General features: G+C 44.2%; 1 protein-coding gene and 1 pseudogene across 2 annotated transcripts in view; one reads left to right on the top strand and one right to left on the bottom strand.

Moving 5' to 3' along the window:
• The first annotated feature begins 5157 nt into the window (after positions 1-5157).
• LOC118573600 lies at positions 5158-5619 on the top strand (annotated as a pseudogene).
• Positions 5620-11535: 5916 nt separating this feature from the next.
• Me3 (malic enzyme 3) overlaps positions 11536-26521 on the bottom strand; it is a 211061-nt gene continuing 196075 nt past the window's right edge. For both annotated transcript variants that reach the window (XM_036194599.1, XM_036194591.1), the window contains exons 9-15: positions 17588-17685; positions 17170-17283; positions 15178-15283; positions 14427-14569; positions 13732-13905; positions 13050-13148; positions 11536-11763 (exon numbers count right to left, since the gene is read on the bottom strand). In XM_036194599.1, coding sequence (XP_036050492.1) covers positions 11602-11763; positions 13050-13148; positions 13732-13905; positions 14427-14569; positions 15178-15283; positions 17170-17283; positions 17588-17685 — 896 coding nt within the window. In that variant the 3' untranslated portion in view covers positions 11536-11601. The remainder of the gene's footprint in view (positions 11764-13049; positions 13149-13731; positions 13906-14426; positions 14570-15177; positions 15284-17169; positions 17284-17587; positions 17686-26521) is intronic.

The following is a 26521-nucleotide window of genomic DNA, read 5'->3' as shown; positions in this document are numbered from 1 at the left end:
ATGTCTTTTGCTTCTGTTGTCCCTCTTCATGTTTGCTGCTACAGTCTTTTCTCTGGTATCTGACATGGTGTATATTGGATGTGAGGAGTCCCCCCACTACCTGTATTGTAGTGTGTTTATCTCATGAAAACATCCCAATCTACTGGGCATTTATATCTGTGGATTGTCAGGAAGCTGATTCCTCCTTAAGCTATATTGTACAATTGATAGAATTTTGATGAATAAAAATAAATACAAGGATATGTTTCATAGCTAAGGCCTACGAGTTCCACAAGACCTATGAGTCCCACTTAGGAGCTGCTTTAGATCATAGCTCAGATTTATGATTTAGGGAAACATTTGAGTTCAGGAACCAGGTTGGCTCAAATTCCTTTAATCTTAATGCTGAGAAATGAAGTCACAGATTTCATGTATACCATTAGGTTAAAAAAAAAAGCTTCAAAATAGCTTTAGATTAGATCAGATGCCTTGTTAATTGTTTTTAAGACTAACATTCCCAGAAAAACAACCTGTAGTTCACAATGACATAGCTGAGCTGTCTGGCTAGGTTGTTAATACAAAACACCCCAATTATTGCCAGCTAGCAAGTGATTAATTCCTTGTACCCATTCCTGACCTCAATTTGTAAAAATAAATTCTGACTAGTCAAGGCTACAAAAAATAATTTGACTCTGTAGCCCCAAAGTAAGGGTTACAGGTTTCTTTTGATAGTCAGGAGTCACACACAGGGCAGAAAACACATTTTGAGTTTTAATGTGTCATAGTATCTTGGAAGTGCAGACTTGAGCTGATGCTAAAATATTTATGGTAGCTCAGGAATTTCTTTCTTTCTTTCTTTCTTTCTTCTCTCTCTCTCTCTCTCTCTCTCTCTCTCTCTCTCTCGATTTATTTATTATGTATACTGTACTCTGCCTGCATGTGTCCCTGCAGGCCAGAAGAGGGCACCAGATCTCATTACAAGTGGTTGTGAGCCACCATGTGGTTGCTGGGAATTGAACTCAGGACCTCTGGAAGAGCAGGTGGTGCTCTTAACCACTGAGTCATCTCTCCAGCCCCAGGAATTTCTGTCTTGAGCCTAAGTTAGAGGATTTATGGTGTCTACTTGCCTGGAGACTCAGCACTCTCTAGATACCTTCTAATTGCAGGGTGTTAGTTCAATATGTTTACATAGTCATTGAGTCAGTTTAAATTGCTTTTCCTCTGCCTGAGAGATTGCAGGGCATAAGGTCAAGGCAGCTAATACACTCAGGTTGCAAGAACACAATTTTCTCATTCTCTGGGGCTCTTCAGCAGTTTAGGTTTGTGATTCTTTTAAAATTCTTTACTAGGTTACCTCTCAGATAGATAATAAAGTAATTGATTCTTTCTTTATAATTTGCAGCCTATCAACAAAAGGGTTGGTTGAGAAAAAATGCTCCTTGTTTGCTCATAGATATATTTCATGTGAGTTGTCAGGATGACTCTTTTTTTTTGTTTGTTTGATTTTCAAGACAGGGTTTCTCTGTGTAGTTTTGGTGCCTGTCCTGGATCTCGCTCTGTAGACCAGGCTGGCCTCGAACTCACAGAGATCTGCCTGCCTCTGCCTCCCGAGTGCTGAGATTGAAGGCATGCGCCACTGCCACCCAGCTGATGACTCTGTTTTAATCGTGTCTTTACCAATGGAATGTACCTTTTTATGGCTCCTGTATTGCCTGAAAGGGTTTGTTGGGGGGTATACAAGCTGTAAAAAGACACAAGAGCAGAGCAATGAAAAAGAACAACATAGTGAGAGAACAGCATGGTGAGAACAACATGAGAGAATAAAGAAAAGAACCACCAAGGGAGCGTATCAGCATCTTGATTCCCTAAAACCCCTCAGATAGAAAAGTCTTAGTTTACACCAATGCCATGGATTCCTTTTAAGCCCTGTCTTACTGTCTTGGAGGTTGGATCCCCAAGATGGCATTAATTCAAGTTTCTGAGCACACATATCTATGGGCACAAACATAAACAGCATGATCATTTAGTCGAACAATAGCAGATTCCCCCACTAGGACCTATGAGCTCCTTAGTTACGGATTTTTGACCATGTTTACAGTACCAGGCATGAATTCCCTTCTGTGGTGCTGACCTCAGGTCCAATCAGAACAGCAGTTGATTACCTCCAGTAATGGTTTTGCCACTATGGTGCCAGCGGTCCCATCTTGCCAGGCCGGTGGGTATTTTAGCATCTGGAGTCCAGTGCTGGTGGAACCATTGCCACCTTTTCTCCCCTAGCATGCACAGCACCTTCTTGGTCCTATGTAAGCTAGCCGGCAGCGAGAGTTTCCGGGTGAATTGAGGTGGATTTCTCTCAATCCTGCCTCCCAATAGTGCCAAGCTTAGACTTTTAAAGAAGTGTACATCACTTCAGAGGTTCAGAGCAATGTTGTCACGGTGTTTTAGTTAATGACAACAGGGACTTTTAGTGTCCCAAGGAGTGCCATCCCCTTGGAGATCTCCCATGGTGCATTTTGTTGTCCAGTCATTTCCACATCCTGGTCATATTGCAGAAATAAGTGTGTGCTGTAGGGAGAGCCTGGCTGGCTTGGCAGGTGCCCCCTTCTCTCATTGTTTTACTCATGTCTGTTCTTAGGCTCCATGCACTGCTGAAGAGGACTCAGGCTCCCGTCAAAAGGCTGGCCAAGATGTTCAGTCAGGAACTTTCTTCATTTATCTTTACATGGTACATCTCCTCTCCTGTTTTTTTTTTCTTTTTTCTTTCTTTCTTTCTTTTTTTTTTTTAAATAAACGTGGGCTCTGGAGATTGACCTCAGGTCCTTGTATTTGCAAGGCAAGCACTTTTTTTTCTTCCCTCTTTTGTTAACCACATATTCATGCTACAACCATATATATTACAATTATGTACAGTGAAAAACTCACCAGAAAATGTTAACATTTTTTGCTTTAAAACTGTGTGGTTTAAAAAAAAAATAAAGAAAGAAAAAACAAGCCAGGTGGTGATGGCACACTCCTTTAATCCCAGCCCTCAGGAAGCAGGTGGATCTCTGTGAGTTTGAGGCTAGCCTGGTCTACAGAGTGAGTTCTAGGACAGCTGGGGCTTCGAGGAGAAATCCTGTCTTGAAACCCTCCTCCCCAAAAACCCAAACATACACACACAAGAAAAGCAGCAGCAACAACAAACAAAAGGTGAGAAGTAGCCGGTAATACTTACATCAAATGTTACTAATTCTTTTACTCATTTTTGAAGGTCCAATGATTCTGGTATAATTTCTCATACTGAAAAGCTTCCTTAAGCATTTCTTTAGTTCAAATTTGGTGGCTATAGAATCTGTTAGCTAATTTGAGCTCACAGAGACTGAACCGATAACCAGGGAACCTGCGCGGGACTGACCTAGGCCTTCTGTATATATGTTAGAGTGGTGTAGCTTGGTGTTCTTGTAGAACTCCCAGCAGTAGGAGCAGGGGTTGTCTCAGACTCTTCTGCCAGCTTTGGGGGCCCTTTTTCTCATTCTGCACTGCCTCATCCACCTTCATAATGAGGGAGGTGCCTAGTCTTACTGCAACTTGATATGCCAAGTTTGGTTGATATCCTTGGGAGGCCTGTCCTTTTCTGAAGAGAAACAGAGTGCATGGGGAGTACAGAGGAGAGGTGGAGGAGGGACTGGAAGGAAGGAGGGAAGGGAAACTGGTCTGGATGTAAAAATAAAATAATTAAAAAAGATGAATCTGGAGGCCGGAGAGATGGCTAAGAGGTTAAGAGCACTGGCTGCTCTTCCAGAAGTTCAATTCCCATGAACCACATGGTGGCCCACACCCATCTATAATGAGATTTGGTGCGCTCTAGCATGCAGGCATATATGCAGGCAGAACATTGTATACATTTATTTTTTTAAAAAAGAATCTGTTAGCTTTACTTCATCTGAGAATGTACTATGCCTTTATTCTTGAAGATTTTCATTGAATATATGAATTGAGTGGACAGTTATTTTCTTTCAGTATTTTAAACAAATTACTTTGTTTAAATTGTTTATTCTATGGGTTTTGGTGAGAAGTCCAGTGATTTTGGTTGCATATAATGTTTTCTCGATTTTCTTCTTGAGTTTTGGTTTTCTGTAGTTTGGTTATGATAGGTTTTTCTGAGTGGTCTTGCTTTCTGTACATTGTGTGTGCCTGTGTGGGGGTATGTGCATGTGAGTGCAAGTGACCTTGGATGCTAAAAGAGGGCACCATCTCCCCTGGAGCTGGAGGTAAGAAGGTTGTGAACCGCCTGGCATTGGTGCTGAACTCTGATACTCTGCCAAAGCAGTATGTGCTCTTAACTGCTGAGTATCTCTAGACCAGGATCATTTCTGTTAGTCTATGTTCAAAATATTAAATGTACTTTTAATTTTTAGACTTCCCCTCAGATGGGTATATAATGTATCTTAATCACATATAATCTTCCTACTTCCTCCCTTGAAGTACAACCTTCATGTTTTCCTTCCTTCCTTCCTTCCTTCTTTCCTTCCTTCCTTCCTTCCTTCCTTCCTTCCTTCCTTCCTTCCTTCCTTCCTTCCTTCCTTCCTTCCTTCCTTCCTTCCTTCCCCATCCCCTATAACCCACTGGGTAGGGTTGAGCATGGGACTATCCACTGGGGCATAACAAACCTACCAGAGGCCACACTCGTAAAGAAAAAAATGACTTTCCCTCCCCAGAACCCAATTGCCAATAGTTCCTCAGCTAGTGCTAGAACTCTATGAGCCCTTCTCCCATCCACGCTGGAACGAGTCAACCTATTCCCCTCCATGGTGCTGTTGACCACACATTTGTGGAGTCTCTGAAAGATTAAGCCTGGAGATTGTTGCCAGGCTCATCACGATGCTTTTGAATGGACTGTAGGGAGCCATCAGTGCTCCAGCAAGATGCCTTTAGAGTCATGGGTTGGTTGGTCATCAGAACACAGGGTCTGAGTGGCCCCATGCAAATGGATGGTTGTTGGGTGGTTCCTTTTCCTGTTACACCTAACTTCAACTTCAAAGCACTGGGAATTTCAGGTGGTAGGTATTGTACTTTGGTTTCTTGAAATAATTTCTGTATTTTTTTTACACTTCTGTAATGATATGAAGTATTATTTTAAACTAGATTAGCATGACTCTGATGAACAATCCACCTGCTGTAGCATTCACTTACAGGAATATGAGATTTCTTACCACACATAATCCAACCAATTCAACCTTGAACAGATTTAGAGCTACTATGGAATTACCACAATAGTACAAGTGTGTGAAGCAACTTATGACATGGCTCTTGTTGAGAAAGAAGGCCTTTGGTGATTCAGAGCCATCACCATCCAACCAGATGGTGGGTGACCAGGTAAGTCTTGTAAACGTGGAATTTTGAGGGGAGCCTGGTTGAATGGCTGTACCTTGTGCTGCAGGTCTTGGGAGGACTCCAGTGCTTTTTGCCTTAGAATTAATTTAAAGTGCGATGGAAAATGAAAATGTACTACAGCTTGTAAGACAAAAGTGGCATGGAGGTTACAACACCAAGCAGCTTTTGGACTTGGAGAAATACTGTTCCAAAATGCACCTGCATTTCAGAGACTCCAGTGGAAACAGGCATTCATTAAAATATGACTGTTTGAGGCTGTTTCCTTGAGATAGGACCAAATTTACTGCACATATTAGTCAACAATATACACTCAACAAATGAGTTTACTAAGGCTTCCATGGGGACATAAAAGCTACAAGCTTGACCTAAGTGAAATCTCCGTGTGCATATGACGATCACATGTAAGATATGTAAGAAATTTAGTGGGATTGGCTGCCAAGACACAGCACAATACTTGTCTATTTTTAGTAATACAGAATTAAAATTCTAAAAAAAAATATGAATAGAATTCCAGACTTTATGTGGTCTATTCCTTCAGTCATTTCAAACATTGCAAGTAGGTAGGTATTTTCCCGATCTTTGGTGTCCGACTCCCCGAAAATGTGCTGGTGTACATCAAGTTTACAGCAGCTGCTGCTGTGAGATTTTAAGTTCCACAGTGATTAACGCATTTCCGTAAATCTCATTTTATGCTGTTTTGAAACTTGTTTTGAGAAGCCAGCTTTGGTAGAAGCTCAGATGAGATCCATTTGTACTGTGTGTGCTTAACGTCTCCTGATAAAAATGCCTTACTACAAATGTTTATGTTTGGCATACCAGTTAAAGGAGGAGAGTTGAAGACAGAGTGGGAAAGACTATGAAGTAAAATATTGTGTAGGACATAAGGTTTTTAATTTAGTAAGCATTTTGTATGTGTGTATGGGAGTGTGTGTGCGTATGGGAGTGTGTGTGTGTGTGTGTGTGTGTGTGTGTGCGCGTGCGCGCGCACCAGAGGTTAACCTCAAATGGCAAGTAGATTTCTCAGTTGCTCTCTTCTTTGGTGTTTTGAAATAGGGTCTTTCAACCTTTACCTGGTGCTTGCTCACTGAGCTAGGCTGCTTGGTCAGTGAGCCCCAGGGGAGCACCTCTCTCTGCTTCCCCAGTGCTGGGATTATAAGTGCATCTCACCCCACCACTCTCAGAATTTTTAAAATTTTTTTTAAATTTTCTATGTTTTTTTAAAATTTTTTATGGGCTCTGGAGATTGAACTCAGGTCCTCATGCTTGCATGGCAGGCATGTTACTTACTGAGCCATTTTGCCGGCCCCTTGTATTTTATAAAAGGTAGAGGTGTGTTTTCTTTGTAGCTAAATCAATGTTTAATTACCCTATTTATGAGACTTCTATTTTTGCCAAACATTAGAATTGCTTGCTACTTGTACTTTGGCTTAAAGTGTGATATTTTCCTCTGTTTTCCCAACCAAAACAGTAGTGAGTTTCTACTAGTCATCTGGACATTTAATATTTTATGCTTTTTTGTTTTTGTTTTTGTTTTTTTGAGATACAGTTTCTCTCTATCCTTGGCTGTTCTAGAACTCACTCTGTAGACCAGGCTGGCCTCAAACTCACAGAGATCTGCCTGCCTCTCCTCTGCTTCTCAAGTTCTGGGATTAAAGGTGTGTGCCATCACTACCCAGCAATATTTTATGTTTTTAAAATTATGTGAGTTAAAATTGGGGCTCTTGATAATTATTTTATTTTGAAATTTATGAAATGATTCTATGTTTTAATGTTAAGACAATCATACTTTCACTGTAGAGAAGAGTGGTTTGAATTCTGTGGCAGAAATAACTGGAGGGTGTTTGCCATCACCAGGGACTCTATGAGTTTAAACATCTTAATGAATAAGGAATTGCAAGAGAGACTTCCAAGATGCTATAATAGAACAAATGCATTATTAAGAGAATCACAAAGTTTCAGAGCTTTGAGTTCCCCATAAGTTATAACAATTCTAAACTTCATGTACCTATTAATAACACTGGGCCAAAATATATCAAGTAAATATGGACAAGGAAAAATTGAAGTTTCCCAGAGCTCTAACTATTTATCTTTCAGATTCAGGTCGAGTAGATAAAACATCAGTGATATGTGGTATTGAATGAAATAAAAGTTCCCAAAACAAAGAGTATTGCATCCAACCATGTTGATGTACATATTCTTTTTGAGAGGATGTGAACTGTTTTCTTAAATTTGACCATAGCAGTGACAAAAAAATTCCCCAGCAAATTTAAATATATTTCAATAAGTCATAACAAATTCTCTGATCATAAGTCAGTTATATTAGGAATACATTTGGAATTTTGAAAATCGATGTTTAGAGCTTTCTACTTCTCTACATGGGAGGTATAGATGATGAAACCCTAAAACACTGCCTACTATTAAGGAAATATGAAGACATTTAAAAGCCATATATTAAGAGATATGTGACAGGCCTCTGCATGGCAAGACAATTGTGTAGCTTGATCTGCTTGGGGGGGGGGGGTGCTGGCTGGCAGTAGAATCAGGATCCATCCCTGGTGCATGAGCAGGCTTTGTGGAGCCCACTACCTAAGATGGGACACCTTGTGCAGCCTTGAGGCAGGGGGAAGGGCTTGGACTTGCCTCTACTGGATGTGCCTCCCCATGGGAGGCCTTGCCTTCTTGTTGGGGGAGTGGAGGATGGGTTGGGAGGGGTAAGCTGGGGGGGGGGGAGGAAGGAGGATGGGGATCTTTGATTGGTGTGTAAAAATGAATGAAAAATTTTTCTTAATAAAACAAAAAAGAAAAAAGATGAGAGAACTATGAGAGGGATGTGAACTAGCTGGGTAGGGATCGCATGGGGGGATCTTTTTGACATAAGCGGCCATTTTCTTCTCTGGGTGCACTTACTGATTCTGGGCATGGAATAGAAAGGATTAGGCTGGGTACAGGTAGATGGTTTCTCCTGTGGAAATGAGAAATCCAACAAGGCTATTGGTGCTCATGTGGGGCTGATGCAATAGGTAAGAAAATTGGAAATCTTAGCAAGTTTCTTCTATTGTTTGCAATTGTAGTCCTCAGGACACAGGCATTAGATATGAGCTTGTAATTAGAGATTTGCTGGTGAGTCTTCATGAGGACTTACTGCTTTATTCTCATCTAGAAGTGTATAGTGTTAGTTTTTACATTGAAATCTACACTGGGGATATTGGTGGCTTAACACTAGCCCCAAGGAAGCTGATGCTGGAAGAATAAGACCTGAACAAGATGTGATAGATTCATGACTCTGCTAAATACTCTTCATGGAGCTTAATGGTTTACCCAGATTGCACTGAGAGATAGTCAAATAGCTCATTATATGCAGTGGGAATTCTGGCTGAGGTGGCAACATGGGTACATCTCAAAGAATGATTAATACATGGGTAGGTCTCAATACAATGATTAATAATTAGAAGCTGATATCCCAATCAGGTCACAGCAGGGGCTCCAAGTCTGTCTTTACTGTTTGCCATGCAGGGTGTGCACTTATGAAAATGGGGGAGGTAGAGAATCCACTGACTCTGATTGGACCAAGAGGTGAGTGTCTCCTCTCAGAGCCTGAGAGTCCTGTCTCTAGGACCCAGGTCCTGGGAGCACTGCCCACATCCCTCTTTCCCTACCAATCATTGCTCCAGTGCAGGCCAGCAGGGAAGACTCCTATGGGCAAGCATCTCCACCAACATCCCCCATCGGCCTGAACCCTACAATCTACAAGACCCACTTCCTGCCCCAAACCCACCTATCCCCTTGATAGCTGAGCGGCTCTCTGAGACACAGACTCCACTAGCTCTGATTGAATGAAGACCCCTGAGACACAGACACAGCCATTACAGAGCAGACCAAGAGCAGCTCCCTAGACAGACACTTCTTGCACCTATTGGAGGAAGAAATGTGTAGACGCTAGTGCAAAAACACATACAACATAAAGAGAAATATGGTGCCACCAGAACCTAGCAGTTCTACAACAGCAGGACCTGAACATCACAACATAGAAGAAACAGAAGAAAATGACCTTAAAAATAACTTTATGAAGATGATAGAGGTCTTTAAAGATGAAATAAAAAAATCCCTTAAAGAAATTGAGGAAAAGACAAACAAAAAATTGGAAGAACTCAATAAATCCCTTTAAGAAAGCAGCACTATTCATAATAGCCAGTACCTGAAAACAACCTACATGCCCCTCAACTGAAGAATGGATGAAGAAAATGTGGTACATACACACAATGGAGTATTACTCAGCAGTAAAAAACATGAAATTTGCAGGCAAATGGATAGAACTAGGAAATATCATCCTGAATGAGGCAATCCAGACTCAGAAGGACAAATATGGTAAGGACTCACTCATAAGTGGATACTAGATGTAAAGCAAAGGATAACCAGACTACAACCCACAGCTCCAGAGAAGCTAGCTAACAAGGAGGACTCTAAGAGGAACACATGAAATGCCCTAAAAAGGGGAAATAGATGAGATCTCCTGAGTAAACTGGAGGTGGAGTGGAACCATGGAGAGTAGGGAATGGGGGATGGGAGCATGGGGGAATGGGATGATTGAGCTGGAACAGAGGTGGAGTTAGGAGAGTAATGAGGGAGATATCTTGATAGAAGGAGACATCATGGGGATAGGAGAAACCTGGTTGGAGGGAAGTTCCCAGGAATCCACAGGGATGACCCCAGCTTAGATTACTAGCAGAGATGGAGGGGGTGCCTGAGCTGGCCTACCCCAGTGATCAGATTGGTGAATGCCATTTCAGTAACTGATGGAAATGGATCCATGGCCAAGCACCAGGCCCAGCTCCAGAAGTCCAGTCAAAGAGAGGAAAGAGGAATTCTATGAGCAAGGGGCATCAAGACCATGAAGGGGAAACTTACAGATACAACCAAACCAAGCTAGTGAGAACTCATGAACTTTGGACCAACAGCTGTGGAGCCTGCATGGGACTGGACTGGGCCCTCTGTATGGGCGAGACAGTTATATAGCTTGGTCTGTTTGAGGGGCCCCTGACAATGGAAATAGGATCCATCCCTGGTGCATGAACTGGTTTGTTGGAGCCCATTGCCTATGGTGGGACACCTTACACAGCCTTGATGCAGGGGGAGGGGCTTGGATCTACCTTAGCAGAATGTGCCTGGGCTTTGCTGACTCACCATGGGAGGCCATACCTTTTTGGAGGAGTGGATGGGGGGGTGGGCTGGGGAGGAAGGCTGGAGAGGGGAGCAAGAGGAGGGATGAGGGAGGGATCTGTGGTTGGTATGTGGAATGAATAAAAATTTTCTTAATTTAAAAATAAAAGAAAAGAAAATGGGAGAGGTAAAGGTTTTCACTAACTGGCCTCAGAAACACTCAGGACAGACTGACATCATTTCTACAAGAAAGCTGCTTTGAATTGCTCAATTACTTCAGTGTGAAGGGTGTTCCAGAGCCTGGGACAGTAAATCAAGTCTTCCTTAGAAATTAAATCAACACATTCTCATGCTGTTCACTCTCTTTGCTTCTCCTTTTCCCTCATCCTTTGGCATGCTGACCCTTCCCACCCTATTTTTCTATTTTCCCCTTTAGTAATGACAAAATAGAATGTACAGTGCTCAACAGTCCAAAGGGCAGTGACCTTTCTTATGAGCCTCTAGCCACTCAGCCCACACACCCTTCTGAGTCTTGAAGGTAATGTATTCTTCCGATATGGATTAACTCCCTGATGGGTGGAGCACATTTTCTAGCTGGTGGCTTTGCTTCCTTTTCTTGAGTGCCTATGACTTAACTCATCATTTACTCTTGGGGAAGATTACAAACACAACTCTCCTCTTGTGTCTTCATGGGAAGTGCCCTTTCTTCTTTGAGCACTATGACTTTTGTATGAACATTTTCCATGGCCGCAACACTTCCTCTCCTATGAAAAGGGACTAGTGTCCAATCTAGACCTTGAGATCTACAAGGGTGGGATTCTAGGCAGAATTTCCCGCAAGGCTTGGTTAATAGTTAGCAACTAACAGTAAGAGAAACATTTGGAAAGGGATTCAGAAAAGGATTATAGGAAAGTGAGCTTCCAGGGCTTTCAGGAACAAAGTTGTCATCCACTGTATGCCTTAGCATCTCCCCAAAACACACAAAGGACAGCAAATGACAAAGAAAAATAACCAAGGTGACAAGGCTGGCCATTTTGGAACCTGTTTATATTGTATTTCTTTATCCACCCCAAACAAGCCCCAGAGAGTACATCAGACCTTCTGAAAATTCATAGCTTCCTTAGGCCAACTGTAGGTATCTAGTGTGAAGGAGTCATAGTCTGGAGTGTAGATCAGAGATCTTACAAAAGCCTCCTTGTCCTTGGGCTCTGGATAGTAGGAGGCCAGGTTGTGTTTATACGCATAGTTGAGGACCTAGGAAAAACATGTTTGGATGAGAATCTAGACCTATGAGAAAATCTGCCTTAAAAGCCCCTTACTTGGCAGCCAGGGGCAAAGAAACATCCCCTAAAGGACCAGTCATGTTCCTCTTCAGTTGTCACCTATGACACCACTGGAAGGGGAGGATTAAAACTTTCTTCCTAGATAGTACTTGTTTCTTTTCCCAAGGGCCTAGTAGTCCCTCCTCCCAGAGCTCTGGAGATGGATTCATACCCAGTGCCTGGACCAAGGTCAAAGAGACCCAGCCTATTATGTCCAGCCAATGATAGACTTGAGTACTTCAGCTTGCTAAGCAAAGTAATGATAACCTTCTTCTAGAGTGATAGGAATATAATGAGTAACAGTCACCCAGAACCCATGTAAGTTCACGTGATTGAATTGGATGATCATCTTGTGAACAAACAGCCCCCCAAGTGAAGGAAGTGGACTGGGTGAGCTGGACTGGGACCTGGATTGTTGGACTTAAAGTTACTTCTTAAGGGTGCCTGCTCTGGACAACTCATGGGAACTATGTATTGCTGTGCAGTGCACTTTCTGTAATTATTTGTTATTCTTACAGAAAATAATACACTAATGGAAAGGATGTCATGTACCTATTATCCAGCTTGGATAATTATTGCTTGAAATTGGTCTTTATTGCATTATGTTTTCTTTGAAAACCCATTATCTTTACATAATCTCATAGTCTGGAATATTCTGTGAACCTGATCACCTCATCACCCCTTAAAGAGAGAAAGGGGGAAAATGAGTATCTACTTTGGCCAGCACGAGCTTTTAATCTCCAGAGTTTTGGGAACTACTGGTCTCTATAGAAGGAACTACTGGTCTCTATAGAAAAGCAGCCAAGGTTGAGGGAAATGAAACTACTGGGCCATAATTACGCCTCTGCTGATTGCTGGAGTGGGGACTCCAAACCCTGAATCCTTCCCATGATGCTGTGCAAGCTGACCTTTCCCAGAAATGAATGATTATGATTCATTAAAAAAAAATTCCACCCACATTCTGGTTCACAAGACCGTGGCCTCTGATGACCTTCCTTCCTGATGTTTGTTGGGGAATGTGGGAGCTTTCCTAGAATTGGCCTGGGTGGGTGTTTGGGGTGGGGTGCAGGCTGTTGAGCAGGCAAGAGCTTGTCACCCAGTCTGTGGGTTGCATGCAGCAAGGCTCAAGGAGCTCAGGTTTCCATGGCCCTCCTGAAGTCAGAGGAAGAGGTGGAGCCTTACTACACGTATTAGAGGGTTGAGTAGGATGCCCCTTACTTTGATTGCAATTCTCAGAGACACATCTCGGATGGTGCTGAGTGGTGGGTACAGTCTCCCCTGGAAAAGGTGCTGCTCAGAGACTTCTTGGGCAATATGCTAGAGAGAGAGAGGAGAGAGAGAGAGAGAGAGAGAGAGAGAGAGAGAGAGAGAGAGAGATTGATTCTTTACAGAACAAATCCATCCCATTATCCCAAATCTTGTCCAGGTGCCACCACCTGTGCCATCCATAGACCTAAGGAAGCTTAATGCTTAGGCTTAAACAAAGACTCATTCTTTCTGTACTAAGCCTGGCTGAAGTTTAAAACAGCACAAGGTTCCATGAATTCTAGAAGGAAATCACCAAGACCAACATGAATAAACTTGTGACTGGCAAATAAAGATTCTGTCCTCTGGTTGGTCACAGCCTGTTACACAGGAGTCTCTGGGCCCCTTACTTACTTCTTGGGTCCTAGCCCCCACATCCTTGGTATCATTCTGGGTGGCCATCTAAGCAAAAACATTTTTTCTGTTCATGGTTCCATGAGCTTTCTTTTCCAGCCTTGTTTCTGGTCTGATGCCAAGGTTGGGGGTGAGTGGGTAGGAGATAAGAGGGGATGAATCCAGGGGTCATTGGGCTTAAAGACCTGGTATTGATCCACCACCCCTATTAGAAGCATCCTGGAAAGAGAAACAGCAGTACCTCTGCCGTCAGGAGGAAGATTTCATCTGGGATATGTCGGATCCCACCGGCGATGACACCCAGTGCCACCCCAGGAAACACATAGGCATTGTTTCCCTGACCAGGAATGAATGTCCTGCCATCTTCCAGAGTCACACTCTTAAAAGGACTTCCACTGGCAAAGATTGCTCGGCCCTGGAAGTAGGAAGAAAAGCAGAGTTGGAGCTTGGGGACAGGTTTGGGGCAGTCATGGTAGTCTATTCTTCTCTCTTAAATGTTAGGCCCATCTTCACCCTCCCCTAAGTGTCCAGAATAGTAAATACTCTAAGTTCATTTATTTGACCAGAAGGCTAAACCTTGCCTCCCCAAGTTACTGACAGCGAAGGTCATGGTGCCTCTTCCGCCAACATCTGGGAGGGCCAACACAAGGTAGTTGCCTAGAGAATCTAGAAGCCATGGGTTCTGGACAAAGCTCTGTTGTTTGGGGGAACCTTGGGTAGTCCAGTATCATGGGAAGAGCTTTGGTTTTGGAGTTAGATCTAGGTTGCAGGGCTAGCTCTATTCTCTATTAGCTTGATGATCTTGGGAAAGTTGACTGTCTTTCTAAACCTCAGCTTGCTCTTGATGATGGAGCACTTCTTGTCACCCTAGAGGGTTGCTGGTAGTAACTGCTACTACTTTCTCTCAGCTGGTGGGAGGAAGGACTCCCCGCTGACCTCGGTGACCCGGTAGCACTTCTCAGCTGTGCACTCAGCCTTGCTGGTGGGGTTGCTCAGGGCAAAGATGATAGGGCGCTCATGGAAGGAAGCCATGTCCCTCAGAATCTGCTCCGTGAAGGCTCCTGCGATGGCAGCAACACCTACAGGGAAAAGGGTGGTAGCAGGCAATGCCTACTCTGTATAAACATCCCATTTCTTTTCTTGGGGCCCTGGTGAGGGAACTAGGTACCCCACGATGGACTTGGGAATCTTGGGGGTAGAATCTTTTATAGGGGCTGTGGGTGCAGAAAGGAAAAGAATCCTGTTGCTTGAGCTAGCTGAGACCTCTTGTTCATTCCAGGGAGACCACTGGTCCATTTCAGGTCTCTGATCATGAAGGTGCACCTTGAAGGCATTCCTGAATGCTGTTGTTGAGAGCAAAGTATTCCTCAAGTACAGGGGCAGGTGCCAGGGCTCCAGTTTTGGTGTGGAAGGAGTGTTCATCTCCATGCTAGAGAGCAACACTATGCTTTCCTACTGTGTTATATATATCATTCTGTGCCAACAAGGCTCAACTCTGGTCCCTCATTTCTATGATTTCTGTACAAAAATCACTCAGTAAAAGTTTATGGCATGAATCAGACATGGAATAGGGGAAACAGCTGTGCTTCCATAGGTTGTTTATTATTCTTCACTGAGTCTCAGATTATCCATCTACAAGTCAAGGGGGTTAGCTGGGCTTTGTGGTAGGGCCCCTTCTTCTCCATACCTATAATTGCTGTGGGCTTCACCAGCCTCACAACCTCCTCCAGGGAGTTGACTTCAGGATGGTCTTGGGCAAACATCTCCTTCTCATGGTTCAGGTGGCTCCTACCCTGTAGGAAAAGAAGGAAGATGGAGTAGCTGTGGTTTTGAGGGCCTATTGAGCAGGGCCTTAGTATATTAGGATTCTGACAGTGTTTCTTACTGAGCCTCATGTTTTGAATGTTTTGATCTGAGCCTTCAGAATAGTGAGGCCCAGACCCTCTATCAAATTTCCCAGTAGAAAGGTGGACCCTAAGGGAATGTATACACATGTTTCTTTTCTTTTTCTTTTTTTAAAAAAAAATATGTATGTTAGGGATTGGGGATTTAGCTCAGTGGTAGAAAGCTTGCCTAGCAAGCTTAAGGCCCTAGGTTTGATCCTCAGCTCCAATATATATATATGTTTATTTTAATTGTGTGGGTATTTTGCCTGCTTGTATTTGTGCTCCACAGGCATGCAGTGTCTGTGGAGGCTAATGAGGGCACCAGGTCCTATGTAACTGAAGTTACAAACAGTTGTTAGCCACCATGTGTGTATGCTGGGAATCAAATCAAATCTGGGTCCCCTGAAAGAGCAAACAAGTGTTTTTAACCTCTGAGCCTCGGAGATCCCAAGCCTCACAGAAGAATCAATAAATCGTCTTTTATTTTTAGCTGTTGGGGGTCATGGATAATTGAGCCAAGATAGAAAGACTGCTAGGAAATTCCTTAGCCTCACTGAACCCCCTGGTCACAAGAAGTGCAGTCTACAGGTCTGCAGAAGGACAGGGCCTTGAGACTCTCAGTGCCTGAGAGCTAATGTGAGTGGATTTCAAAGGATCCACTAGTCTTCCTGTGAGCCTCAGTAAGCTGGAGGATAGGTTGGTCATGCCAGCTGCGCCTGAGAAGCTGCAGATTTTTTCCACCTCTTCACACGGAAGCCCCCGGGGGTGACAGGCTGCCACAAGTGCAGTCATTTCTGCCGGCTCCAGATGGTCTCAGGAGTGCCAGAGGGATGATGTCAAGCCTACAGCTCCTCGATGACAAGTCAGCTCAATAGGGTGAACAAAATGACGCTGGAAAATGCGCCAGTGAACAAAAGCAGTCACCAGTGTCTGGATGATGGGGGGATGGGAGGATGTATCGCCAGGCCCACATCCCTTTCAACAGTGGTCTGGCTGTGCAATGTTGTGGATAAGAGTGAGTTTGGGTCTTTTGGAGGACTATGATTCAATATAGCTGAGATAAACTCAAGGCAGGAGGTGGTAGGAGAAAAGACTGGAAGGGGTATTCAGGTACATACACTGCACACCCCCCTACACCCTACAACAACACACACACACACACACACACACACACACACACACACACACACACACACACACACACAGAGAGAGAGAGAGAGAGAGAGAGAGAGAGAGAGAGAGAGAGAGAGAGAGAGACTTGGTAGCCCAGGCTGGCCTCGAACTCACAGAGATCCGCCTACCTCTGCCTCCAGAGTGCTGGGATTAAAGGCATGCGCCACCACTGCCCTGCCAGCAATTAAAGCTTTTCGGTTCCCATCCTCTCTAAGCATCCTGTCTCTTGGAAAACCTTTCTTTCTTTCTTTCTTTCTTTCTTTCTTTCTTTCTTTCTTTCTTTCTTTCTTTCTTTCTTTCTTTCTTTCTTTCTTGAGCTGAGGATTGAACCCAGGGACTTGCTAGCAAGTGCTCAACCACTGAGCTAAATCCTCAACCCTCTTTCTTTTTCTTTTCTTCCTCCTCCTCCTCCTCCTCCTCCTCTTCTTCTGAGACATGGTTTCTTTGTGTAACCCTGGCTGTTCTGGAACTTGCTCTGTAGACCAGGCTGGCCCCAAACTCAGACATCCGCCTGTCTCTACCTCCCCATGCTGGGATTAAAAGCATGTAAACTCTTTCAGCTTAGTTCTTGGCAGCCCTAGGTGCCGGGAAACCTCTAGTTTTTCAGACCTGAACAGTACCTTGACAATCAGACCCCTGGAGTCCACCATCCAGATCTTCTTTACGGCTTCTGCCTTGGGTACGCCTTCCTTTTCCAGGGCCATGACAAGGAGGTGGGCAATGCCCATGGCAGCCTGGGGAGTGGCATAAGGATGATATTTAAACTCAAGTCACACAGTTATGCAGCACATGCCAGATGTTTCACCAAAATGAGCCCTTCTTCTTTTCCTTAGTCCTAGAAATCCTAGGAAGAAGCCCAGTTAAATCCTCACTTGGAGAAACTCAAACATTGAGACTCAAAAAAACTGTAACGATCAGAATACACTCATACTGTGTCCTCTTGTGGGATCCCAGACCACCTCGGAATACTACCATGAATACTACCCCACCCATTTTTACTCTTCTAAGAACAACCACCTTCCTCCTGATGGTACTTACCTCACCTGCACCCTGGAAAACAAACACATGATTGGAGAGCCTGTTCTTGGTGATTCTCAGAGCAGCCAAGATCCCTGCCACAGCTACAGAGGCTGTACCTGCAACAGAGTGGACCGCATCAACCCGTGGCTTCTAGCCCTCAATCCCCAAATAAAGACTTGGCAGAGTTCCCAACATCTAGGATCTGGGGGGAGAAGAAGCAACTTTTCTTAACCTGTAAAGAAATCCTATCTCTGCCAGGTGGTGGTAGTGCACACCCTTGATCCCAGCACTCAGGAGACAGAGGCAGGTGGCTTTCTGATTTCAAGGCCAGTCTGGACTACAGAGTAAGTTCCAGGACAACCAGAGCTACATAGAGAAACCCTGTCTTAAAAACCAACCAACCAACCAACCAACCAACCAACCAACCGACCGACCAACCAAAAACCCACACCCCCCAACAAACAAACAACACTCCCCAAACAAAACAAACAAACAAAAAACACTAAAGAAATAGTATCTGTAGGAATGAGGGATTCAGGGCAAATTGATTCCATCTCCTCCCTTCTACTGTAAATAACTGTTTGGGAAATAGTCCCTGGAATTATTACTTGTTGGTGGGAGACAATCAGCTAGCCAGGTGCTGCTATTGTTATTATGATGTGGATATTTGATCACACTATGAACTGAGAGTTTGCGTTTGCATTAATTAAATAAAATCAACCTTGGGTCAGGAGGCAGAGCCAGCAACTAGTTTACAGAAAGTAATCATAGAGAGTCAGAGGGAGTCTGAAACACAGAGAGATGCACAGGAAGTTGTAGGGAGGGGCTTGGAGTGTGGCAGTCTTTTGAGTTTGGCTGAGCTGAAGGATGCTCTTTTTCTGAGATGTAGGCAGAGGGAAGGCCAGCTAGTTGCTCTTCTATCTCTGAGCTAGGAGGTTTTCATCCCAGCCTCTGACTCCCAAGTCTTTATTGGTAAATAGAAAGAGATTTAGTTAAAAACTATTTGGTGGCAGCTGCAGGAGGTGGATCCAGCAGGAGATAAAAGTCCCAGCAGGCCACTACCAGAGAAGCGGGCAGTAACTGCGGAGGCGTAATGACTGGCTGAAACAGCAGTAGATTCAGGTACAGCTGCTGTGCTGGTGAAAAATAACACTATTATTAACAAATGAAGCCATGGGATAGATGTCATTAATAGATGCCAAAAAAAAAAAGAAAGAAAGAAAGGAAGGGAGGGAGGGAGGGAGAGAGAGAGAGAGAGAGAGAGAGAGAGAGAGAGAAAGAAAGAAAGAAAGAAAGAAAGAAAGAAAGAAAGAAAAGAAAAAGATAAAGAAAAACAAGTGTGGGGGAGTGGATGAAATTCTGAGTGAATGTGTATTGCTGACATGGGCAGTCATGTCAATGACCCCAATACCTTAGATCTGCCAATTTCCAGCATTGCTTCAGTCTTGTAGAATCATAGGTAAATTGTAGATAGTTAATAAGATTTGAATTTGAGATAAAAATAATTTCAGATGGGTTTATCTTATAAAACATTAGTATAGTTTTAAAAAGCATTATTTATTTGATATTGGAATTTAAAAGGTCTAGAGCTCTGCTTTTGCTGTCAGACAACCCCAGAGTGGATTCTTCACTTCCGTAGCGGCATTGGACCCCTCTGGCAGTTCATCCATCATTTAGCTCACAGCATGCCTATCGGCACCAGCCAGCTGCCGCCTCTTTTCTTCAGTTCCTCCGCCTCAGGGGGTGGGAGCCGAGGCTTATTGTTCCTTTTCTGTGTTTCAGTGCTCTAATACTCTTTTGATATGAGTGTTCTCTGTCCAGGTCGCTGGTACAGACCCTGACTGATACTGAGGGCTCACAACCAAACTGTAATTGCAATGTCACTATGAATGAGGTCACAGGGCAGGAATTAAAGTGGCACTGTTTATGGTTTGCTCCATTTCCACCAGTTAGAAAACAAAAACGACGCAATCTATGGCTGCTGATGGGGCAAGGGAAAGTGGAAAGTTCCAGCATTCTTTGCAATTTAAAGAGCAACATATAAATCCAGGGCATAAAATGTTTTTGCCCCTTGACCTTATAATTCTATCTTTGGAAATGGATGTATGGGAAACTCTGAAATATGTACACTAGATCATTTGGGACAGTGTTATTTATAAACAGTGACTGGAAATAATCTAAACATCTAAGAAAGGAAAAATGATTGAGTAAATTAGCTAGGATAGTCATTTAGGAGAATATTTGCAACCATTAAAAACAGCCACTATGGGGCTGGGCAGATGGCTCAGTCTGGAAAGTGCTTGCTACTCAAGCATGAAGACCTGACTTGGGGGCCTCAGCGCCTGTATGCAGACTGGGTTTGGTGATAGGTATCTGTGACCACAGATAGGAGTCAGGAGGATCCCAGAGGCTCCCTCTCCAGCCGTGTTAAGAATGACACAGTGTCTCAAAGAATAATGTGGACTATGTTAGAGGAATGGGCCCAGTGTCAACCTCTGACCATACACTTGGTACAGAGGAGCACACCCCAGCATAGACCTCATGCAAACATTTTTATTAACATTTTTATGAAGATTTCACAGCAACACAGGAAATACCACCAGTAAGTAACTAACATCAGGTATGCATTTCTAAAGCTTTCTGGATTTTCTGTGTGCTCATTCCGTGCTGACGCGCATTGGGGCAGCATGGCTTCTCCCACTGGGACATCAGTTCTCTGTCCTTTGGAATCAGAGTTCCTGCTCTTTAGAAGGCTTTCTGCTTTCAGGGAGGCCATTTGCAAATCATACACCAGTAGATGGCGCCAAAGATATTTCATGGTAGATAGACAGTCATTGATGGCTTTTCTTTTTTGGATATCAAATATCTTTTGAGGTTAGAACCTGAGGGTTGAAGAACTGAATTTATCTTTAGAATGTAGTGCTGGATGGAGGCTTCTGAATCTGACCTCCTATAATTGTACAGAGGAGGAATGGACCTCTGGGTTGGGTAGAAGAGAGGGTGGGTCGATCTAGTCAGTGGTCTAGTATGAAAGCCACGAAGCCGCGGTGTGGTCTGCAGCACACAGCCTCTCCTGGGTAGCTGGAGGCAGCCGGAAAGGCATTATGGGCTTTGTGGGAGAGAACTGTGGGATGAGTGGTACCGTGGACGCTGATGGATGAGAACTTTGGTAGGAGACATCAGTGTTCAGCTGAATGGGGTCAGGATAAAAAACCAGTGGGGAGTTTCACAGAAGAGCTGCACACTGCAATAAAACAATACAAAAGCCACTGCCGTTGATTTGCTACGCCTTTGCTGGTGTGTGCTGTGGTGTATGTTTGGAGTGTGTGTGTGTGATGGGGAAATGCACGTGTGGTACATGCATGTAAGGCCAGTGGAGGGTGTCAGGTGTTTTCCTCTGTTGTTCTCTACTGCCTTGGGACAGGAAGTCAGGAGTTCACTGTTTCAGCTAGGCTGGCTCAACAGCAACCCCCCAGGATCTGCCTGTCTCTGACCTCACCCCCAATGTTGGGGTTAAAGTCAAAAGCAGCCTCACCTGGCTTTTTACATGGGTGTTGGGGATTCGAACTCAGGTCTTCAAATTTGCATAGCAAATGAGCACCCCTTCCCCGCCCCCACACCAAGCTCTATCAATTAGTCTTATGGTAAACTTGGCTGTGTGCTACTTTCTTATTAGCCTTTGCCCACTTAATCTTCATAAAAACATTATGGGGTGGATATTTTTGTGTTCCCTCAATGGAGGTTTTTAACTTTTGACTTTCTCTTAGGACAATGAGGCTCAAAGGAAGCAGAAGCAGCCAGAAGAGGTTAAATGGAGTGCTTACTCAGAGACCTCACTTCAACGGATAAAGAAGAATGAAATGTTCTCAAGATGCTGGGAATCTTCTCAGCAGGCCTCCAAATCCTCCGCCTCATTCCACACCCTTTGCCACCGCCGCAGAAACCATTGAGGTCCTTTTGGCTCCTAGCCAAAGCCACCTCTGTGTACACTGACTGTGATCTCATTCCCATGGACCCGCGAGATGTGTTCTCCAATTCTGTCCTCTGTTCTTCATCCTCAGTTTCTCTCTCTCTGCGGGGTCATCCCCATCAGTGCATAAACACACTGTAAAACTTTTATTAAAAAAAAAAATGCCTTGCCCTTGGAGGCGCAACCCCACTCCTTACTGCCTTTTATAGTCAAGCCCTCCAAAGAGCAGAACGTGACCCCTGCCCCCATTCATTTTCTTCTCTCTGTGGCACCCAGTCTACGAGGTCACTGAGCAGCTCCACCTTGCCAAGTGCAGTGGTCAGTTCTCACTTTCCTGCCCTTCAACCTCTCAGCAGTACTTGGCCCTGCTGCCCATTGCTCCTTGTGGGGAACTCCTTTGGAATTTGGCTCCTGGAACTATGCACCCATTGACTATACACCCTTCAGCTACTTCTCCATGGTCACCCTTCTGGGACCCGCTCTTGAGGCCTCACTCTAGGGGGGCAAGCTATCTTAATTCCAGATCAGAACTCAAGAGAGAAAGCAGTAGTTATTAATTAGGAAAAAGGAGCTTGGCAAATCAAGTTATCATCTCCACCACTAACTTCCATTGTCCGGTGAGGTAGGGGTTAGTTCTTGGGCGGTGTGCCTGGAATTTTAAAATGGGGAGGAGGAAAATTGCTTAGATTTTTGGAGGTAATCACCTCAAGAAGTCTGAGAGTCTAGGGCTGTTGGGAGGACATGGCTCGTGCCCACAAGTGATGTGAACTAGTTGTTCCCATTCGTGATGAAAAATAAACAAACTTTCTTACTCAGTGGGAATGTTCCATAATTACATTTCCTGCAGACAGAGTACTTGAGGCTGTAGGTTTAGGAAATGGCACAAAAGGACAAACTGGAAATATTCCTTTTAATAGTCACATTTGACCAAGTCATAGCAGTTCCTCTGCTAAACAGATTTCAGGAGGAAACAGTGACACTGTTAATAACTGGTAGCTGGAAGGACAGGGAGTGGTGGGCTGGGTCAAGGTCTGGCTGAGATGGCCGTGGAGCCTCGGGTCTCTGAGGACTGGATGGCTTCTATAAAGCTAGGCAGACCTTTTGCCATGATCCACAGCACTTCCCTTCCCACAGCAGCCAGCCACTGCCTTCATTTACTCTTTCACATGCCTCAAGGGCCGACTTGGGGCCATCAAAGCACTGGACACAGAAAGAGCAACAGAAGAGATGTTCTCTGGGAGCTGCGGCATCACCTCACAAGAGTCCTTGTCCTCTTTACAGACCCCAGCAAGGCCTTTGAGGTTGCTTCAACAGTGCTGTGTCATAAGGGACTTCTCTAGAGCCCTGGGGTGCCCTCCCTAAAGCTCAGAATATTAAACTGTGGGTTATAACCCCATGTGAGGCATGTAACTGAGGTAGAGGCTGAGAAAAACAGCAGCAGTCAAAAGTTTCTGAACGTGCAATAATCAAAAGTTAATTCAAAGCCAAGAGCATGATAGGTCTGAGGTGATCTGGCAGTGCTCACCTCTCTTGCTTTGTGGGGCTTCTCTGCAGCCTTGGTTCTGATCACCTGACATCATGCTCACTTAGCATTGCATGTGTGATCCTAGCATGCAACACCAACCAAGGCTGCCTGAGCTGCCCTGGCTCAGGTTTGAGATTGGTGTCTGTTCCAAATTGCAGTGTCTCTGCTGTGCCCACCAAGTTTTCTGCTCTTAGAGAAAAATACGGCTTAATTATGGAAAAAGAAGATAAAATCTTTTTATATTGTCAATCCTCAGGATATAAATACTAAATTTGTACTTTTTTGGGTTGCTTTGTGTTAGAGTGTTTGAATGTTTTAAAAATTGCCTTTTGAGTTATTGACTGGAGCTTTATAAATAATTGTTCAATGAATTTGGGCCTGGGAGTAAGACAGAATTTCCAACAATTTTTGACACAGCTCTAGACACACTTCTGCCATTTTGTACTCCATATTTATATGAGGCAGTGTTCTCAGCACTGACAATCTTAAAATTAAAGTGCATCAACTCTGAAAAATGTTGACGATAGCTTGTATCTTGCAGTATCAAATATTCAGCCATGATTTAATGTTTTAACTTAAATTTTACTTTTATATTTGATTTTAAAATTAATTAATTGTACCATTAGCATCAAAACATGCATTCATCTTTGTTAAAAGGAAAGAATTATAGGCATACCAAAGAATTCTTTTAAAATAAATTTTGCATTGATTTGATATCAGTAAATGTTTGATTTGAATACTCATTCTATATACTTTTGGATGCAGGGTCCTGCAAAAGTCGGTCTGAGTTTCCTCTAAAAGTTCCTCTGAGGGTTTGTGGGTGGGAAAAGATTAAAAACCCACTCTCATGGAAGTTCCCAAGGCCAGAGTGGACCTCTTCTGCCGTAGTGTGGCAGGTCCTGGAGGGCTAACTGCCATTTCCTTAGCTTCTCCAGGTCCTTAGCTGCCCAGTGGATGGAAGAAGGTTCCTGAGGAACAGCTTTCACATCCAGGGTCGGGCTGGGATTGGTCCCAGGAATGAGCAGCCTCAGAACACAGGACGGTGAAAAGGAAGATTATGGTTGCTGAGGAGAAATGAGATAGGAGTGGGTGGTGAATTTTGTTGTAGGGAGACCAAGGGAAGGCCTGGGACTATGGATGTGTGTGGTGGGCGAGGGGAAGTGAATCTTTGGTGGCTTTCCATGACATTGCTGTTTTGTAAAGAGGACAAATAAGCTGATAAAATCTTTGGAGCTCAGCCACTTGTGTCCATCTGTCTGTGTATATGGTGGCCTCTGTAGCCAACTGTGTCCACTGAGGTCATCCTTCAGCTGGTGGTTCTGGGAAACATTCTGCATCGTGGAAAGCCATTGCCCAGTCCTGGGTCATGAGAAGAGTGGGGCCACCTAGGTGCCTGTGGTCTAACTGTGGGTGTAGTATCACATAGGAGGCCACATTTGCACCTTTAAGTATCAAATAAAATTAGCCAAGAGCAGGAAGAAAGTTCTAGATGGAAGAATCAGCACATGCCAACTCATGGAACTAGTAGAAAATTCACAGAGCAGTGAGTTCAGTGCTGTAAGAATAGGCACTTGTGGGAATGATGGGATGGTTCACAGTGGGTAAATGCACTTATTGTGTAAGCCTAATGACCCAAGTTCAATTCCCCAAACCCATAGTCGAAGGGGAGAATTGACTCCTGCACGTTGTACTTGGATTTCCCACGTGCACTATAGAGTGCACACCATCATACACACACATCATAACACAACAATAATAAATAAAATAAAATTTAAAAAGGAACAGAGGGCGGCCTGGAGAGATGACTCAGAGGTTAAGAGCACTGGCTGCTCTTCCAGAAGACCTGAGTTCAATTCCAAGCACCCACATGGTGGCTCACAGCCATCTATGAGACCTGGTGCCCTCTTCTGGCCTGCAGGCAGAACACTGTATACATAATAAATAAATGTTAAAAAAAAAAAAAAAAAGGAACAGAGAGCATGTGGAAAGATGTACAAAAGCATGGTGGCCATGTCTCCCTTTTCATCAGGCTTCAGTGCATTCTGCTCACACACTCTTCGAATTTTCATCAATTCCTCCTGCCCAATGTATGCACTATAAATATTAGTAATAGGTTCCATGAACTGAGAGTACTGCTGACAGGCTGTTCCTGTACACACTACACCATACACCACACACACACCCCAGTTAGTACAACATGGGTCATGCTGGAGATACTTAGCAGTGAATTGGCATAGGTTTCAGCTCACTGGAATAGGTTCTGGCTTGAGAAGAGCATCCAGGCTGTTCTGATATTTGTTGATTATTAGTCACAGTTGCTACTTCATTTCAGAGGAAAGGTAAAGAATGCTATGAGAACATATACTGTTTGGCTAGAATCACAGAGCAGAAAAATGAGGGTTCGGAGATAGACCCATCTCAGTCTGATGTCTGTTAAATACCCTGGCTCATACACTGAAACTTGAAAGTAAGAAGGTACCAGGTTTAGGGGCATGCACTTCCATGATTCCAAGCAGTAGGAAGGCAATGGAGGCAGGAAGATCAACTCAAGTTCAACGCTAGCCTAGGCTGCACAGCAAGACCCTATCTTAAGAATGAACAAACAAACAAACAAAACCAAATACACAAAAATTGTGAAGGGATGGCATAGCATACAGGATTCCTGTTAGGCTATCTGTGCTTGAAGATTTAAAAGGACTAGAGGCAAGGGTAAGTTTGGTAGGGTGGAGTGTGTGCTGGAGTTGATGAGTGAACTGTTTCTTGTCGTGGCTTGTGTTCCCCCCCCCCCCCCCCATGTGATTAGCTTGCAGTGGAGGTCAGGCCCCAAGGTCACTAGGTCAGCAGCATTCTGTACCTGATTCCTTTCATGCAAGCTATCCTTCCCAAGGTCAAAATTAGTCTCTCCCCAACACGACCATCCCTATCTCCCCCTTCCCTGCCTCTTTCTTCTCTCCCAAGAGCACAGACATTCTCAGCTGAAACAACAAAAGTCACCTGAGCCTCTCCCTCTTCCAAAATTCCTGAAGAGGCTGCCAGCAATGAGTCAGTGCATTGGCAGCCCTGTTTGTCAAGAGCTAGCCTGGCCTGGGTCAAGGATTCCTGTGAGCCAGAGCTGGGGTGAGGACAGAGGAGACAAACAGAAGGAAGTCTGTCTGTGCTCTGGCTCCAGAGTTCAACCCTGTTGGCCCTCTGGGGTCTGATTCAGACAGCACAAATAAGGTGCTTGATGTCACACACAGTGGAGCCCACAGGAAGCTCAGCCTGGGGGCTCCCGGGAACTGTGGTTCCATCTCACCCTGTTCCACTGAGGGTATGAGGCAGGGCTTAGGCTTAAAGCAGGCATCAGGACTCTGTCATTTTCATGAGGGCCACTTGATTCCAGTCTTTCCAGCATGTGGGTCACAGACAGATTCCGAGACTATTCCCACATCTTGCTGTCCAAGCTTGTGCTTGTGTG

This window comes from Onychomys torridus, chromosome 1, assembly GCF_903995425.1.
Source record: "Onychomys torridus chromosome 1, mOncTor1.1, whole genome shotgun sequence".
NCBI classification, from domain to species: Eukaryota; Metazoa; Chordata; class Mammalia; order Rodentia; family Cricetidae; genus Onychomys; species Onychomys torridus.
The sequence above is the reverse complement of the archived record's forward strand: the minus strand, read 5'-3'. Positions and strand labels throughout refer to the sequence as shown.